Source organism: Phasianus colchicus, chromosome 2 (genome assembly GCF_987193195.1).
Source record: "Phasianus colchicus chromosome 2, bPhaCol1.hap1.1, whole genome shotgun sequence".
Classification (NCBI taxonomy): Eukaryota; Metazoa; Chordata; class Aves; order Galliformes; family Phasianidae; genus Phasianus; species Phasianus colchicus.
In genome coordinates this window covers 59,578,933-59,597,547 of record NC_143437.1, presented here as the reverse complement: position 1 = coordinate 59,597,547, position 18,615 = coordinate 59,578,933, and the positions used below count along the sequence as shown (strand labels likewise).

Genomic DNA, 18,615 nt, shown 5'->3' with positions numbered 1-18,615 from the left:
TTTTATCAGTGAAAGGCTCTAGGATGACAGCAGACTGTGTTATAAATTGAAATTTATTTTATCTGGCTTTGAAATGTATCTTCCTGTTTCCCTTCACTTTTTATCTTTCTGCCTTGCTGAGTTCAACAAGCAGAAAGGCTCAGAAAAGCCGTGGTGACCCCATGAAAAGCTCATGCCACATACTGTCTGTTCATAAGGCTAGCCAGCAGCGCATTCTGGATTTGAAGTGTAGAATTACTTCTAAGTCTTGTAGTAGTTATTGATGAGAACATATATCTAGTTCTAGAATAATATACTTCCTATAAATAATGTGCCAGTACTTTTAAAATACAGTTTAATTATATATCCAGGCATGGTAGGTATAAGCTAGATTTTTTTTTCTTCTTTTCTTTCTTCTTTTTTATTTTTTGGAGTTGTACCAGTTTGGAGACAGATTTCCAGAGGGTCTGTGAAAAGGTCTGAATTGTTCTTTACCAAATCTTTAAGTTTTAGACACTCAAGCTGGTTTAAAAACAAAGGCTCTAACATGGACAAAAAAATGCTGTTAATATATTAATTATTTTGGATGACTTCAACTTGAGATCGGCCAAGCAATTACTTTGATGTAGCTGTAAACAAGAGAAGATGAGGCTTTGCTTGGAATATGTGGGCAACCTGAAACACTCAGCATTACCAGCTGTGTTAGGACTAACGTGGAGTGAAAGAAAAGTCCACAGTTTTCATCTTTAGGCTCCAATTCTGCAGAACTGTACTTAGGTAATGAAAGTACAATAAGCAAGTAGTCCCTCTGAAGGTACTTGATGCAGCATAAATCTGTGTGAGTGCAGGGCTCAGCGATGTTGCAGTACCTGCTATGAGGCTGAAATGGCTTCCATGAAAGTGCAGCACTGGAGCAATTGGTTGAAGCTATTTGTAAAATCAGGTCAAACTTTGTGAAGGCTTTTTTTCTTTTTCCCAGCAAAAAAAGGAATGTTTAGCTTTGGAAATGCTGAGATACTTTGTTGTACTCTCGGTTCATGATACTTCTGGTTTCAAAATCATCCTGCTCTGATCAACAAGAACACCTCAGCTCAATCACAATTTAAAACCCTTGAATAATCTGAAGGTAAAACTTTTGGTAAAGCAATAATACCAAATAATTTCCATGCTTCAGCTGTTCAACCTTAATTCAATCTTATTAAGTTGTCTTTTCTTTTTTTTTTTTTTTTTCTTTTTAAAAAGCTTTGGATTGTATCACTGGCTGAATACCTCTATCATTGAACAAATGAAGGCCAGATTATGTACACTGTAAAAAAAAAAAAAAAGCCTACAGGTGGTTTGTATGAGCTGTGTCTCATTAACATAAATCTTATTATCTGAATGTTTTCAAGCGGAAACTCAGCTGTGCATGAGTATCTATAACACAGAAAAACTGTTTCTCTGCTTCTGGACAGAAGCAAGAAGCTATTCAGAGAGACTGTCTAATTAGAGGTAGGTAAATGTGACAATGCTGCGTGTTATATCAAGGTAAAGTTGGTTTCACATAGGAGTTTTTGCCTTGTAAATGGTGCAAGCTGACTGTCAGTACAGGACCAGAAATTGCCTGTCATGTTGTACAGAAGTCCTTAGTTGGAGAAAGGAAGAACAGAAAGATAATAAGGGCTTTGAGGATGTTTCAGGAGAGCCCGGGGACTAAATCATTCTTCATTGCACAATACCGAAAGGAGTTATGCAAGAAGGAAGGAAATAATTAGAAACATTGCTGCTATTGAGACAGGCCTCAGGCCATGCAGCAGTAAGGGCACGGCCAGCTGTCGGAGTGCTGTGGCAGTGCTGCACCATGGCCTGCAGCATCTGGGCACTTGCGGCCTGCACTGGTGTCATACCCTGCAGTGCCAGAGCACTGTGCTGCGCTATGTGCTGCTGGCTGGGCAGCTCAGAGATAGCCAGGGAAGGTCTCCAGTGTTTATCTCCTGTGTTAGGAACAGACAGGATTTTCTGTTACAATTAAGCTGTTCAATGTGTTATAAATGTACAATGTATTCATGGCAGAATTGAGGTTGCTATGGAAACCTGGCATTCTGGTACTGTTAAGGGTGTTTCACATCAGAAAACATTTGCATTGTGTTATTGTGAGGCTCCCTTTTTGCTCCACTCCTCCTCTTAGCTCCGCTGCTTCTTGAGAGGCAGGTGAGAGGTGCAGTCATGCCCCTGGATTTGTATCAGTCCTTGCAGGCAAAGTGGGTTGGAATGTTGAGGTGGAATATGGTCATTTTCTCTTCAATTACCTCTTCCATCTTGAGTTGCTTTTATAAGAGAGAAAGTATTTATAAATGTTAATCTTTCATAGTGTAATGTTAGTAGGCTGTTAATTTCATCTTATTTTCCCTGAAAACTTGAAAATGCTAGTTACTTCTTAAATAAAAATTTATAGTAATTTTTACAGCATGAATTTTATTGGAAATATACTCAACCGGTTCAAATACTTTCTATTAAATTGATAGATTTATGTGTGTCTTAATACTTTATCATTTGCTTGGCCTTGTTCTGTAGAGCACTGAGAATATGCTGACCAAGTCTGTGACCCTGAGAGTGTGCGTTTCTCTTTTGTAGTCTGTGCCTGGCACTTACTGACTCCTCTTGTCAGCTGTCAAACTGTGCAGCTGCTGAGGCCCACCATACTGGGTGACTACACAAGGAGTTAAGTCTACATCTGCAGGTTTGTCTTTTTCTGTCAACTCTGCCATAATAAATGTGTGTGTGCAGTTTATCTGTGCAGCACAAAGGCCTGTGCTGCTTTCCGTAGATCAGCTGGGTGGAAGTGGGTGTGAGCTGACATGGCAGGAGATAAACTGGGCTGCAAGTATGGAGTCTCTCTGCTGACTCTGTTACTCATAGGTAATTTGTCTGCCAGTTTTTGGTGGAGTAGTGATAAAGTACAGCTGTAGCAGGTGAAAAGGAGAAAGACGAAGAGCGGCAGCACTTTAAACCATGGTAGCTGCTTGCTGCATGGGCATGTTCTAGCACCTTCAAAAACTGCACTTTCTTTGGATTGGTGCTTGTGCTGACCAAGGACTACTCAGTTTGCAAAGGATGTTTACTATACATCTGTTACTGGGGATGCTGCTATGTGAGGAGCTCTGCTTTTTTTGCCAGTGCAAATCCCACTTGCAGGATCTGATTCATAGGTGTGACCAGGCCTGGGATATGTGACACTGAAATCCAGTGCCACTTAACCACGTCCTACGTATGTGATATAGGACAGTTCTTCTGGCACTTCAGCTGGCGTAAAAGTTGCACCTGGCAGTCAGCTGATTTTCAGAAAATCACAGAATAGTAAGGTAAGAGACAGACATTTGTTTTATCATCTCCGGATGTGGTAAACGGCATCTTTCTCTTGTTCAGTGGTGCTGAAATTGTGATGCTGTACATCAGTCTAGGATTTGTCTCAGAAATGCCTTATAAAGAGTGGTAGAGATACCTCAGTATCTCATAAGCATAGACTTGGTTTCACTGACAAAATATCTTGGGAAAGAAAGGCACAATGAGCTGTGGTTTTGTAGCAACTTTGCTGATTGATAACAACGTCCTTGTGGGTCTCAGCCTGCTGCCTTTGAAATGAGGGCAAATGTTTTTGACAAGGAATTTTGGGCGGTGTAGATTACTTAATAAAGTTACTAACATTTACAAAATAACTGGAGCCAGTACCCTGCACGTTCCTGGGTGCTTCCATTGTTTACATGTACGAGGTTGTCTGTATTTTGTTCACTACACAGTTTGTTCTCCTTATCCTAATGTTGATGTTTTTCTGCTGCCTTGTATCTTCTATTACAACATTTTGTTGGAAGGAACCTCTGCTTTCTGTCAACAGTCCATAAAGCATGCAGGATTTGGCATACTGACTCACCATATCATGTATACCTGTGCACAATGAATGTGAAAGGTGTTGGGTTCAGAGAGCTTGACTTTGATGTTTTACTTGAACCAGGATGAGTTGACACAGGAGATGCAAGAAAATGAAGGGGTTAGTACTTCTAAAACTTCAGGGGGCAGCAAATTCTACAGAATCTTAATTCCTAATTTAAAAATGAAAATCTTCTGATTTCAAACAGCACTGCACTTTCTCATTCAGTATGACATAGCACTCTGCTTATCAGTTTACAGTTTTGTAACTAATTTCTTACAACCGCTTTTGAGTTATGCAGTAAAGTGCACTGATCATAATGGCAAGTATGTCTGGTGATGTTCAGCTGCCTGATTGGGAAGATTAAATCTGGATGCTTTTCTCTTGACAGCTTTCACTTGTAGCTTGGACTTTCTGGCAGCTCTTTTCTTCACTTCGTTCTGTGTGAAATATGATAGCCTGAGTTAGTGGTAAAATTTTCCTCCTGAGTAAGCTAGGAATGATTCAGCTGGAGAATCCATAGGAACTGATTCAAATTTTTGTTATTGATGTTCTGTTTCTGAATCAGAAAAGTCTGTTTCATTTAATCATTGAGGTTATTTTATTTGAACTCTGTTTGGCTCTTGCATATTTAGTTAGCAAGTTAAAGGTGATCTAAGCTTAGCCTGCTTTTACTGTGTTAATGAAGAATGGAAATGACTGTTAGCTTGCTACTGTTCTGCAGTAGGCATAATAACGTCTTAAACCACTGCAGCCAGTTCTTAAGAAAAGATATATTTTTCCCTTACATGTTCTATTTTTACTATCCTGGGTTTCTGACCATGCTGTTGCAAGTCCACATGATGTAGCAGGCATAACAAGCTGCTGTCAAGTGCTGCACTTAAGATGGAGATTTGTGATACTGGTCTGCACACTTAGTCTGAACAGGAAGTGTAGAAATGATTTCTGCATACAAATTCACTTTCAGTTTTTTATTTTTTGCATTTGGGGCTTTTAGGAGTGAAGCCCTGTTGCACGAAACATGACAGACTTAACACTTTAAAGGTCAGTGGAGTTATATGCATAAATGAGGGTTGTTCTCCTTAGCAACAGATGAGTGATCAGCCCCAACTTCATTGAAGTGGGAAAGCTCTCCTAGTTTTTAGTACCCTTCATTTAAGTATACTAGACTGGCACTTCTTTATAAAGATAGAGCTTATTAATGTTTCAGCATTGCATTGTACTTTACGTGCTAATTACATTGTGACTATATAATTATAGTAAAAAAAATATTATATTTATCTTAAGATAGCTCTAGAATAAACTCTCAATTTTGGATTTGAATTACTGAATCTCATTTAATGTAATTAGTCTCTGCTGTGCTTTATTGGCATGTACTTGTGCTTTGCTGAAAGCTCCCAGTCTAATTTTATCTGTCACTCTGCTTGAAAAAGACAAAAAAATACATTTGTATAACCCTTTCATCTTAAAGCACTATAATGTTTTTTCTGAGACCTTGAACTTTTCAAATGAAGCAGCCTAAAAGAATATAAAAGCAGTAAAACTGAACCTAGTTAGTCCAGGCAATGAGAAGCAAATGAGAATGTCTTGCCTGCTTTGTTGCTTTACACTCAAGCATGTTCTGTGTGATCCTGTGCTACAGCCGTGTTTGTGTGCATCTGTTTGCATATGCAAAGTGCCTGATACCTGCTTTGGGCTGACCAGAGACACAGACAGCAACCCCAGGTGTTCAATTTCAGAACAAAAGTGCTAAAAATGTCATCCCTCTGTTGTCATACAACTTCTTACTCTGGTAACTTGGTGGAAATTTGTAATATTGCTCTTAAGATACTACATATATATTTCATTTTTTGGTCTTAGTACTGACTGGTTGATGTAATCTTTGTTACTTCTCGTGGTATGCTCTTTAGTGCCAAAGTGGCATGTATACCCAGAAGCCTTATTAGCCATAAGAAGGCACTCTGCTGCAGAGCTGAGTAGAATCCTCAGTAATGCTTCACACCCCACACCTGTGAGTGGCAACACTGGAATGTTTGTACTGCAGCAGATAATATTAAGGAAATATAGTGGTGTGAGCAGGTGTATGCTGAGGTAGAATAGAGAAGCAGAAATAAGGAGCTGTTGTTGTGTGAGATGCTATAGCCCGCACCTGCTCTTTCTAGTGGGAGGATATTTGCGCATGTTGTTCCTCTGCTCTTATGTGAGCATGCAGAAGGTACTTAGAGCTCAGTTCTTCATTTGCTAAGGGGGGAATTATAATATTATCATACCAGATAAAAGATTGAGAGATGTATTGACTCAACAGTGTAGAGAGAGATGGAGAGAACTGCATGATTTTCAATCATGGAATAATAGAATATCCTATGTTGGAAGCAACCCATTGGAATCATGGAGTTGAACTCCTGGCTCCACATAGGACCACTCAAAATTCAAACCTCGTCTCTGAGAGTGTTCTCCAAACAACTCTTTGAACTCTGGCAGCTCGATGCCATGACCACTGTCCTGGGCAGTTTGCTTCATGCCTTCCGCCCTCTGGTGAAGAACCTTTTCCTAACCCCCAGCTGCCCCTCCCCTGACACAGTTCCATGCCATTCCCTCAGGCCCTGTTGCTGTCACAGAGAGCAGAGCTCAGCGCTGCTCTTCCGCTCACCTCGGGAGGAGCTGCAGCTGCCATGAGGGCTCCCTTTTTCATCCTGGGCTGAGGAAACCAAGGGACTTCAGGCTCTCCTCACACATCTTGCCCTCTAGGCCCTTACCATCTTTATAACCCTTCTTTAAATGCTCTCTGCTAATTTTATGCTCTCCTTTTTTTCCTCTGGACTTGTAATGAGTGTGGGTGGCCAAAAACAAGCTATCAAGTCCATTGTTAATGTTCAAAAAGTATTCAGATATTTTATTGGCTTCTGCATAGTTGGTGCTGTTGAACATGCTATTGCTCATGTGCGTGGTTTTGGAAAGTAATTGTAGGACTGATAACTGATGCCAGCAAACAGGAATTCTGAGTTCTTATTATTGATCAGCAAGCAGATCTACTGTCGTCTCTTAAAAACTGCAGACTAATTCCACTGAAAGCAGCAAGGTATATCATTCTTCATGCTTGAGAAGATACGGAAGGAGAAGTGGTGGTCAGGAGTTCAGTCTGTTCCTTTTACTTGTGTGGCTGTACTGGAGCATTCCTGTCCTTGTTACAAATACTCCAGTAGCTCCTTGGCACCATGCCTAAACTGACAAAGGATAAAGTATATAAAAAAACGCTAATATAAATGAAAAAGTTTAAAGTATCAAGACTAACAGCAAGAAGTAATTTGTTGTATTTTGCTCTTTTCTTCCTGTGGTTACTAGGTGAGATGTTACCTGACATTGGCTGAATTTATAGAGCAGTACGCTTTTAACAGGATCATTACTTAAATGCATTATTTGTGTGTCAGGCCTATCTCTTTTGAAATTATCTCGTAGAACAATTAGCATTGCAGTAGACACGTAACAACAAGATTATCATTGTCTATTTCGGCTTTAGTGTAGAAAGGGTTAAAGGGAGTTTGAAATTTCTGTATATCAGTTTTTTCATCGTTTGGGCTTGGACTGTTCTCATGATATATGAGTAACATTTGTGTTCCAGCATATAAATATCCCCTAAATATATGCAGTTTTAATAGTCTTCCTGATTCGATCTTCATCAGAGAAGAATACCAGAAAACAGAAATGCATTTTAATTGTGTATCCATAATGACTTTTTCAGCAGTTAATAAAGAATACCTGTTATTTCTTTATTGGGAGTTGTTGAAGAACAGATAGGGGAGAAGTGTGGAGTTAGTTTTCCTTTTCTGGTGTAACTTTAAAGTGTTACTGAAAACCTATGAAGTAAATGTTGCCTTTGTACTGCTATTTAATTGAAAACTGAAGAGGGCCTTTCTGAAATACTAGTCTTGGTAGCAATTATTGCAGCTAACCTCGATCCTCCTAGCTTTTAGGCTTTTGTTCCTTAAAGGTAATTAGCATGTGACAAATTGCAAAAGAAAAAACAGAAGTAAACTCAGAGGTCATAAAGGCTGCATTCCTAATCCATCTGTTGTTTCACACTACTGCTGAAAGAAAATGTTTTTAGAGGACAGTTTTTCAACTGTAAGTAGATCTTCCTGAGATAATACTTTTTCTTTCTTTTAAGAAGGTCAGCCAAATAAATTTTAAATCAAGTGAGACTTGTTAAATTATTTTGTTGTGAAAATTTCTAGTACTTGTTTATTGGATACAAGATTCCTGTGTTTTATTTCCAAAGTAAAAAAAAAAAAAAAAGAATTAAGCCATTTTTCGCCAGGTTGCCTTTTTGTTACCTCTGGTCTATGGGCAACACTTCAATTTGTGAAATGCCATCTATTCTGAACACAATAAACCTCACATTTGTCAAATGTAGCAGGAAATTTTTCACACAGAGGGTGGTGACACACCAGAACAGGTTGCCCAAGGAGGTTATGGATGCCCCATCCCTGGAGGCATTCAAGGCCAGGCTGGATGTGGCTCTGGGCAGCCTGGGCTAGGGTTGGTAACCCTGCACATAGCAGGGGGGGTGAAACTAGATGATCGTTGTGGTCCTTTTCATAGCATCATAGAATGGCCTGGGTTGATTCAAATTAAGCAATGCCATGATTGTTTTGTGCTGATGCTTTCTGTAGCGCACAAGCTCTAGGCTGAAACCCTACCAGCATCTACCTTTCTTCTCACCCTCCTTGCAGAGCACAGGTGTTGCTGCTCCAGCACTTGCAGGACAGTCCTTCTCCTCCTGGCTCCCTAGTCAGCAGATATTCTTTCCACTGGGTGGAATTGGCAAATCATGGAAGAGAGTGAATGGAAGGAGCATGCTTCCATCTCTTGTGTAGGATGAGACCACAAGGAGAGATCTTCCTTCCCTCTTTTCATCCTGTGCTTTCTAGCTGTCATATGAGAGGACTCTTGACACTTCCCTGTTCTCATTTTCATGAGTCCCACTGTTTTTGTGTTTGTGAGTTTAATGTTATCTCAGTGCTTTGGTTATTTGGTAGTTCTTGATATCAGCACGAGGTTCAGCTGTGACCAGTCAGTGCTCTTACCACACACCACAGCCTGTAAATAAAGGGAAAGTAGGCAAAGGGGAAAAGCTAGTTCCTCTGTCTTTGAGCTCTGTGTAGTTTGCTATGTAGGTGGTGATTGTGTGCTTTTGAAAGACTTGTAATTCTAAATGCAGTTGTAACAAAGACACTATTTTTGATCCTCTGAAAACCTAAAGACCTACCTCAGTAGAGGAGATAAGGTTATGCTGGAATTCTTTATATCCTCATACTGGCTGTGCAACTGAGCAGGCTGCTGTAATGTCAATTTCTGTGTTCTGCTGGAGACTACAGCACACAATATTTTGCAGGGATAAAATAGTATTCTATTCATAAACCAAAGATGTCAGTTAAATTTGCCATTTAAAGAGTGCTATCATACTGACCATTATAAGTCTCTGTCTGATGCATAGAGATCAAAGAGACTTGATTATTCATGAAGTGCTGGATATATACCACATTAATGAGTAAGGAAGGTGCATTTTGAAGCAGTGGACTTTAATTGCCAAGCACTGAGGCTTCATAAACATGGAAAAAAATTATGGCAAGTATTTCTGATAGAATGCAGTATGATATGCTCTTTGGCTTTTCAAGTAGATTAGTCTGTTTTTCCTGCATGACCTCTTTTGTTGACATCTGGCAGTTTATATCTTACAATCTTTTAATGCAGGAAAAAAAAAAGAGGAGATGATTATGTTCTGCAGTAACTTTTCTTCTATGAATCATAACTTAACGTGTTTTTCATTTATTTGTTGTGTTGTCCATTAGACCAAAATGTTTAGTAGTAACTTTTGATTTAAACTTGAATTCTTGATAAAGCATTCTCAAGAAATTGACTGTGTGCACAAGCCTTCAGGGTAGGCTGAATGTATCCTGGAGAGTGGAAGAGGATAAAATACATGACAAGATTCTCTGAAAGGAATTGATAGGGCATATGATTCATTGCAGTAAGTGCCAAGCAGTTCTGAAATTCCCACCTCTGATATACAAGGGCCTGAATACTTCTACAATTTATCTGGAGAGAAGGAGATCGATCCTGTTTCTTCTCCTAGCATAATTGTTTGAACTTGTGTATTGTTCACAACACTAAAAGCTGTTTGAAGAATACAGACTACTTTTTTTTTCTCTTTTCATTATTCTTAAATTTCTTCTATTTCACAGACTTTTTTTATGAAGTCAACATTATGTATCTTTCTGGTTTTACTGTTTGTATGGGATGTTTCTGAAGAGTCTTGATCTTCTTATCTGTAAAACACCAGGAAGATGTTTGGGTATAATCTATTTAACCACTGCCAACGGTTTTAATCCTTCCAGAGTTTTATAACTTGCTACTGCTCTTTGGATTGCCTGCTTTGCAGTATGCCTCTTTCTCTGCCAGAGAAATTGGCCTGAGTGCATTTATTGTTTGTCTTACTGTACGCTAAATGAATATCTTGTGTCAAGTACTGACTGGTTAAAGTTCTACTTTGCTTTGCCAGTGAGTCAATTGCATTACCACAACATTGCTGGTTTTTGTACATATTGTTGACATATTGATTTATGAACTTCCTGTTTTTAAATTTTATATACAGAGAACTCTGCCTGGATATGAGGTACTGAGGGGAAGAAGAGCATCACGCCTGGCTGCTCACCTTGCCCATTTGACTGCACATAATGGAGACCAAGGAAGAGAAAAAGGAAAGAAGACAAGGCTATTTTGCTCGGTAAAGTTATAGGTTTTATTCCCATGCTGATTAAAATATGAAACTCTTCACTCTGCCTTTTCACAAGGCGTAACAATTTTTAAATTATACTTTAAAATAAACCAGTGCTGCGTTATGTATCCAAAGAGTGCTTTTAATGCCCATCCCTAGTGCTGGAGTAATGATTTGTTCCCTTGAGGCAGTGGAGATAAACTTGAACTGTAATTGTTCTTAATAACAGAAAACTGTCCATTGGTATTCAATTGCAATGTGCACATACATTTTGAGCTTCTAGCATCCAGTTTTGGAGAGTATTTATAAAAGCAAACGTGTCTAAAACTAAAGCTTATCTGATTAAAGATAAATCACAGATTTGGTATTGCCTCATAGGAAAAGGTGAGTTAAGCAAGGGTAACTATATACTGTATGATGCTGCATAGACTTTATCATCTATATAAGTACATGCAATACTTATTTTGGTATTTGGAATTAATTATTAGTGGTGACTGAGTTGGTTGTGTTTTTTTTTTTAAAGTGATTATGAGATTATGATCTCCTGAAAACTTTTATTTTTTTATTTAGTGTGTGTATATACATACATACATACACACACACATATATATATATATACACACATACATATATGTAGTAATTTCTGAGCTTCAATGTAGAAAAAGAACTAATGCTTGTTTACTTCTGTGGGATAGGAGGGGGGAGAAAACTAGTATAAAAACATCTTTGACTGAGACATATTTTCTGCACCATTGAAATGGAAAGCCATGTGCTCTCTCTACTCTGTAATAAATAACTGTTACTAAAACTGCTTTAAACCACCAGCCTAAGTGAATTTGAGATGCCTAGAGACATGTTTGTCACACCTGCTTGTAGTAGTAGCATGGGGAAAAATTGCAGCTCTGATTAACTGCTCTTCAGGTGGTGTGTAATGGTGGCTAAAGACTGAAGAATTGCAGTAAAGAACATCTGTTAATGTCAGGTAACTTGCTTTCCATTTGGAGAAGTGCAATTATGTTGATATTGAAATAAATATTTTGATCTATTTTGATGTTGAGAAATGAAAATAAACAACGTCAGCTATAGTAGAGATATATCAAATAAGGTAAAACATATTTGAAGAGACTGTATAACCAAACAAGTAATTTCTTGCTAAAAAAGATGTGATTTTCAAGAAAAGTCTGACTAAGGTGCTTTAGTATTGAAGAGAATGTTTTGAGTCCTCTCTAACTGCTGTCTGCAAAACAAACTGGAGCTGCCACTAGAGGCTTTCATCAAAGTCCTCCTTGACATTTTATATAATTTGTTTTGTAGCTTTCCTACGTTACTTTCTTTCCTGTGGCTAGTCTCTTCTAAATTTTCTGGGGTAGTTTGTCCTAAAAGGATGCAGGATGTTTTTTGATCCTTGCTTAACGCCTGAAATCAGTTTTGAGTTCTACCACTTACCTGCTATGTAACTCTGGGGAGATCATCTTTTTCCCTCCTGTTTTGCATCTTTGTCCTTTACATAGGTTATAGGCCCTTAAATGAAAGTTCTGCTCTAAGCCAACCTGTGCATGATTTCTACAAGACTGCTGGCACAAATTCTCAAATTACATTTATATATATATATATATTTATATTTTAATAGATACTTAAATAGATGAGAAGGTATTGTGTCCAGCTTACATTTGCATACATTGTCCACATGTGCAGTCAGGAGCAGAAGTGGAACGGAATTTGCATATCAGTGATTTAATCTAGCATGTTTCCTCTAGCAAGCAGGTGTCATGTAAAACATCTTGCTTTACATGATGACCCGTGTAAATGTCATGGGAGTACCTGAATAATAGGTGGTTAATGCTATCTTTGGTACCAAGGCATTTCTAACATGCCAGTAATTGTTTTATTTATTGTTGTTGTTTTGTTTTTTTAAGCTTTAGTTTTGACTTAATGTAGACAAAAGTTCTGAACTTAGGTGCCCAGTGTTGGCACACCTACATAATTTCATCAGGTGTGTACTTCACTGTCATTGTCAGTTTTAGTAGTTCATTAGCTTAGAATCCATGGGCATGTGCTCTGTCCTTGTTTGAGCACATGAGTTTAATAGTTCTGGCCCTAGGTTCAGGTTGTTTTGTGTGCTACTTGAAATATCTTGCTTCTGCTGCCAGGTTGAAGTCGTGTTTATTAAGCCAAGAGCAACCTTTGAGGATGCCAAACACGTGCACCCTCCTACTTCCATTACTATTTTTAATTTTTCTTCCTTTATCTCTTTTAACTTGTTTTGTGAGCCTAGGAAAATAATAATACTTTCAAAATCTAAATATATGTACAATCAACATTCTAACAGGGAGATCTGCCCCCCTTTGTTCTTGATTCTGTTATGTCTGCTTAAGAACAGTTCTTCATGGAAGAATAGGCTAGCTCTTAACAAAGCAGAGAGTGGAAAACACATTATACCTTTTCTGTCGAAAGGAAAAACTGTGTTCTGCCTCAGGAGGGTGAGGGAAAGGGCTCTGCTTCACCATGGGTTGAGGAGAGAGATTCTTCTTATTTATTGCTTCAAAAGAAAAAAAAATCATGCAGCACTGTTGCAATGAAATATTTTACAAGTAAGCTTGTGGGCTGTGTTCATGAAGATATACAGATTTAAGTAGAAAGCTTCACTCACTGGTATGGGAGGAAACACGATATCAACAAGGACAAAAGCATTAGCTGAACAGTGGGAGATAATTGAATTTACTGGAATTTTACTTTAAATTGATATAAATCTTTCTCTTAAGCCTCAGCTACCTGAAATCTGGGTTCTCTGTTGGCAGAGCAAGACAGTATCTGAGTCTGAATAGCAGAACAGGCACTAGTCTCTCTGACCTGCCAGCACTTCAAAGGGCCCAACTTCCTGTCAGAAGGCAGCTTTTGGTCTTCAAGCTGGTGTAGCTTTGGCCTTTCCAAGAAAGCTTTTCATGAGGGTGATGGTCAGTGTCTTGATGGATTACACTAAGAAGTATTGGAGAGGCTCAACTTAAGAACCCCAAAGTATTTGATGTGGTTAGAATAGTGCTGGTGATGTGCTGACAAACCACTTCCTAGACTGCTAGAGGGGGAGCAAAATTAGCGTGAAGTAACCTTCTGTATCCCTCTCCCCTCAGTTCAGTGTTTCAATTAAGTTTGTTTAAACATCAAGCCTTGAAAGTAGTTAAACTTCCTCTGTAGAAGAGACCTATGCAGCCATTCTATCTTTTCTCTACAGATCTTCATGCTGTCAGTGCCTCAGTATTTGCCTGGAGCCAAATAACAGTTTTCGGAGCTCTCCACCAAGGAAGCAAAGCTGAAATAAAGCCCTCAGCATTTCTTTCTGCTTACCAAATACTCCTTTACCTGCTGTTCGTTGTGCTAAAAGCCTTACTTTTTGGCCATATTTTTGGCAAGAAATGGAACAAGTAACTTTTCAAACAGAAGCCTCTTTTTAAAGACCAGTTTAGATTCCTTATGCAGATAAGATGTTACAGCTCGTGGGAGTTTAACAGGCAAGAAGTTGAAGTATGAGAGTAACTTGCAAGCATAAATTTCTCTTATGTAATAGGTCCTTATTTGAGACTGCTACTCCTACTTAAAGACCATTCTCTGTAGTTAAGTCTTCTTGCTTATTTATTCAAACTTGTTTCTAGGCTCTTCTGTTTACTTCTGTGCCATCAGTTCCTAAATGTACCAATGCTTTTTCCAGCTCTTGCAAAGAACTGTCTCCTCTTACTCCAAAGGCTTTCCTGGTATCCAGTCAGTCAGAAAATAAATGGTACAATGTAATATGGGTCTACAATGGCACATTCGTATGTATTAAGTCCCTGTTCTGCTGTTATCTGCCTGTGACGCTTGGTTCTTTTAACTGTAATTATGTGCCCTTGAACCTTGATACTGTTTGCAGTTTCCTTCGGTCCCTGCTTCTCTTGTCTCTCCTCTGCTCTTAGAGAGTGGAGAACCTCTCTGTTTTTCCCTGCCTGCTGTGTAGGGTCAAGGTCAGAGGTATTGCACTTCGTCTATGGCATGTGCACATAGGTGATTTAAAAATGATGTTACATAACAGTTCAAAAAGTATGTAAGTTAGATTTTGTTGTGGTGAGGTACAGTCTGAAAGCACTAAATCTAACGAAGTAGCTGTTAGAATAGCAGAGCTAGAAGGGCTGTCCTGTCATACCTTCTGAAGGCAATATTTTAATTAGTACGAAAAGCAGAGCAGACTTCCCTCCCCACCTCCCTCCCACCAACTTAGTATCCCTTGATATATTCATTATCACTGTTGCCTATAGAAACCTAGTTCCATTTCTGACTGTAACAGTTTTTTAAGACAAATTTAGAATGAATAACTTATAAAAATGTAATTTAATTTTAGGAAGAGATTACTGAAATAACAGAATTACAGGAGTTGGAAGGAACCTTTGAAGATCCTCTAGTCCTACCACTCAGCTAAAGCAGTTTGACATGAGTGGCACATCATATGGACAGAGTTAACTTGAGTATAAGTTGATGAACTGAAAGACCGAATGTGCAGTTTGAGGCTAGAGTTGTTCTGCACTTGTTGCTTGGTGTTACTGCATGTATTTGGATAAGAAGTTCCAGGAGATGAGAAATCGTTTCTTAACATATGACAGAATAGGCTTTTTTAGTTTTAAGTTTTCTAAACTTCATAGTCTTTCTTGCTGTGAGTTAGCATTTTCTGTTCTTTATATGATCTGTCATCATTATGTCAAGAAGTTCTCAACTATTTCCTTATCAGAGAACAACAAATGGTTTATTTGCAAAAAAAAAAAGCAAAAACACAACAACGTTTTTCAACAAGTAGACAAGTAGACAAGTTGCTTATGTCAATCTTAGTAATAGCTACCTCTGCAGTTTATGATGACCTTTATCTGTAATGCTGTCTAGAGAGGTACCTTAAAACTGATATTTACATTGGATTATTTTATTTTTATATCATTTCCATTGTAATTAATTTAAGTTCCCAATTTCTTGGTGAACACTGAGAGCCAGTTTCCTGAAGTCAAAGATGAAGCACTTATTTTAGGGAAAGTATTCTTGCTGGAAATTGTGTGCTTTTATGATTGAGTTTACATTTGTCTTGTTAGCACCATACTTTTGTAAAAACAAAAGCCCAAACAAACAAAAAGACATTGACTGTGTAAATATCTGAAACTTTCTACAAAACCCACCTGAGTAGGAAGAGACACCATTTATCTCCAGATTGCTAATACTCAGAGTCTGAAAGTAGTCATACACTTGATATTCACCTCCTGTTGCCTTACAATGCGTGCCATATGATATGTGCTTTCCCACAGTATTCTCCTGCCCCACAGTATTCTGCAGAAGCCGGCAGCCCATGGCTTGGGCAGGTACGCTCTTGGCTGGGTAAGGAACTGGCTGGAGGGCTGGGCCCAGAGAGTGGTGGTCAATGGAGCTAAATCCAGCTGGCGACCTGTCACAGGTGGTGCTCCCCAGGAGTCGGTGCTGGGGCCTGTCCTCTTCAATATCTTTATTGATGACCTGGATGAGGGCATCGAGTGCACCCTCAGTAAGCTTGCAGATGACACCAGGCTGGCCGGAAGTGTAGATCTGCCTGGGGGTAGCAAGGCCCTACAGAGGGATCTGGATAGGCTGGATAGCTGGGCTGAAGCCAGTGGGATGAGTTTCAACAAGGCCAAATGCTGGGTCCTGCACTTTGGCCACAACAACCCCAGGCAACGCTACAGGCTTGGGGCAGAGTGGCTGGAAGACTGCGTAGAAGAAATGGATCTGGGGGTATTGATTGATGCTTGGCTGATCATGAGCCAGCAGTGTGCCCGGGTGGCCAAGAAGGCCAACGGCATCCTGGCTTGCATCAGGAACGGTGTTGCCAGCAGGAACAGGGAAGTGATTGTCCCCCTGCACTCAGCTCTGGTGAGGCCGCACCTCGAGTACTGTGTCCAGTTCTGGGCCCCTCACTGCAAGAAAGACATTGAGGCCCTGGAGCAGGTTCAAAGAAGGGCGACAAAGCTGGTGAGGGGTCTGGAGCACAGGCCTTATGAGGAGCGGCTGAGGGAGCTGGGATTGTTCAGTCTGGAGAAGAGGAGGCTCAGGGGAGACCTTATTGCTCTCTATAACTACCTGAAGGGAGGTTGTAGTGAGCTGGGGGTCGGCCTCTTCTCTTGTGTAACTAGTGACAGGACTAGAGGGAATGGCTTCAAGCTGTGCCGGGGAGATTTAGGCTGGACGTTAGGAAATACTACTTTTCTGTAAGGGTGGTCAGGTGCTGGATTGGGCTGCCCAGGGAGGTGGTGGAGTCACCGACCCTGGAGGTGTTCAAGGAACACTTGGACATTGTGTTGAGGGATGTGGTTTAGTGAAAACTATCGATGGATGGTTGGACTGGATAATTTTGTAGTCTTTTCCACCCTTGGTGTTTCTGTGATTCTGTGAATATTTGAGGAAAATATCAAAATTCACAACACTTTAATTTCATTTAGATTCTCGGTTTAGATACCTAAATGTGAATCTTGCAAGTTAAGATTTGTACATTAAAACCAAGGTTTACAAAGATTATAAACGTCATGTTTACAACCTAACCTGAACTTACCTTATAAACACCCATAGTTCATTACAGAAGGAATCATTAATACATAGTTGCTGAGCTTTGAACAGCTTGAGTCTGGAAGGATGGCCTGGAGAAGAAATTGCATATGTATATGCTTTTCTATTTTGGCCAGACTAATTATGTCCACATAGCATTCTTCAAATGCTGCATGCTCCTCAGGTTATTATTTTGTCTGCAATTGTCTCCTTGCAATTCTTGCTCTCTTGAGCCAAAGTTTTGCTGTTTATTCAGGTTTCCTGTAGCACCCATAATTTATTTTTTGCTTTTTGAAGGAAAAGCTTCCACACATTGTTCTTAAAACAGAACGTCATGGAGGTTTATCTTGGGTGTGAAAAATATTCAAGCCAAGATCCTGGAGATATATATATATATATATATATTTTTAATTACTTGAGGAAACAATGCTTCATTTCAGCTCATCTGTCTAGTGGAAATCTCTTAGCTCTGCTTCCAGATATACGAATGTTTCTTCATAATCCTTTTACTGAAATTAAAAGTGATATTGCATTTTACATCCATTGTTTTGTCCAATAATATATATGCCTGAGGAACGTATATTTGAAGAGAAGCTGAAAATATCCCTCCTTCAGGTTTGTAGGTGCAAGCATATTATTTGCTCTGTTATTTAGAGGTGTATGTGTGGGATTGTTGAATTGCTGTGTTGGCTGCTGAGAGAAGCCATAAAAATAATTTTCTGAAACATACAGTATTGTATTGTCTTCCCTTGCTTAGAATGGAGGGGTTTCAATGTTTTTAGCAAACTTCCTGCCTGCTGCTGTCTGGGTTAGCATTTCAGCAGTCTTTTGCAACCACTGTAGTTTTCAGTTGTTAAAGAATGTCTAGAATTCCACAGACAGCAGCATGAAAAGACTTTGAATACAGGTTTTCTGGGAGGTTGGTGAGATTTGGTGAGATCCTTTTGATGCTTGAGGGACATTTGCTGTTCATATACTTATTGCATATCTAAAAATACATGGAAGTATTTCATCATAGGTATAAACCTGATAAGAAAGGAGAACTGGGGGAAAATTGTACCTTTTCTGAAATATGTTGTGGAATGTGATCATTTGCAGGGAAAGAATGTGTTGAATTGCTGCATAGCTTGGGAAGTGTTTCCTCACTTCATGTTGTTGTTGTTTTCCAAACTTTGAGGTTTTTATATCAGTAATCTTGTAATCGTGTGATACAGGATGAGAGTCACTGGAAAAACAGCCTTAATTATTGCCCTCTACTTACCCTGTGAATCACAGAACTATTCTCTATTTGAGTTCCTCCTCTGGGAAGTTTAAACAACACGGTGGTTTCTGCAGTCTTGGTTCCTTTCAATGCTTTTGTCCTCAAGAGTAGTGGAATTCA

At 39.2% G+C, this 18,615-nt stretch overlaps 1 protein-coding gene across 13 annotated transcripts in view; it reads left to right on the top strand.

The window, feature by feature from the left end:
- NCOA7 (nuclear receptor coactivator 7) overlaps positions 1-18,615 on the top strand; it is an 84,435-nt gene that overhangs the window by 6,189 nt on the left and 59,631 nt on the right. For 10 of the 13 annotated variants that reach the window (XM_090135829.1, XM_090135832.1, XM_031611126.2 and 7 more), the window contains one exon: positions 10,536-10,667. In XM_090135829.1, the coding sequence (XP_089991955.1) occupies positions 10,618-10,667 (50 nt within the window). In that variant the 5' untranslated portion in view covers positions 10,536-10,617. Of the gene's footprint in view, positions 1-2,592; positions 2,699-4,853; positions 4,928-5,974; positions 6,963-10,535; positions 10,668-18,615 lie in introns of those variants that run through there. The other 3 variants (XM_031611132.2, XM_090135827.1, XM_090135828.1) reach the window with 3 other exon arrangements.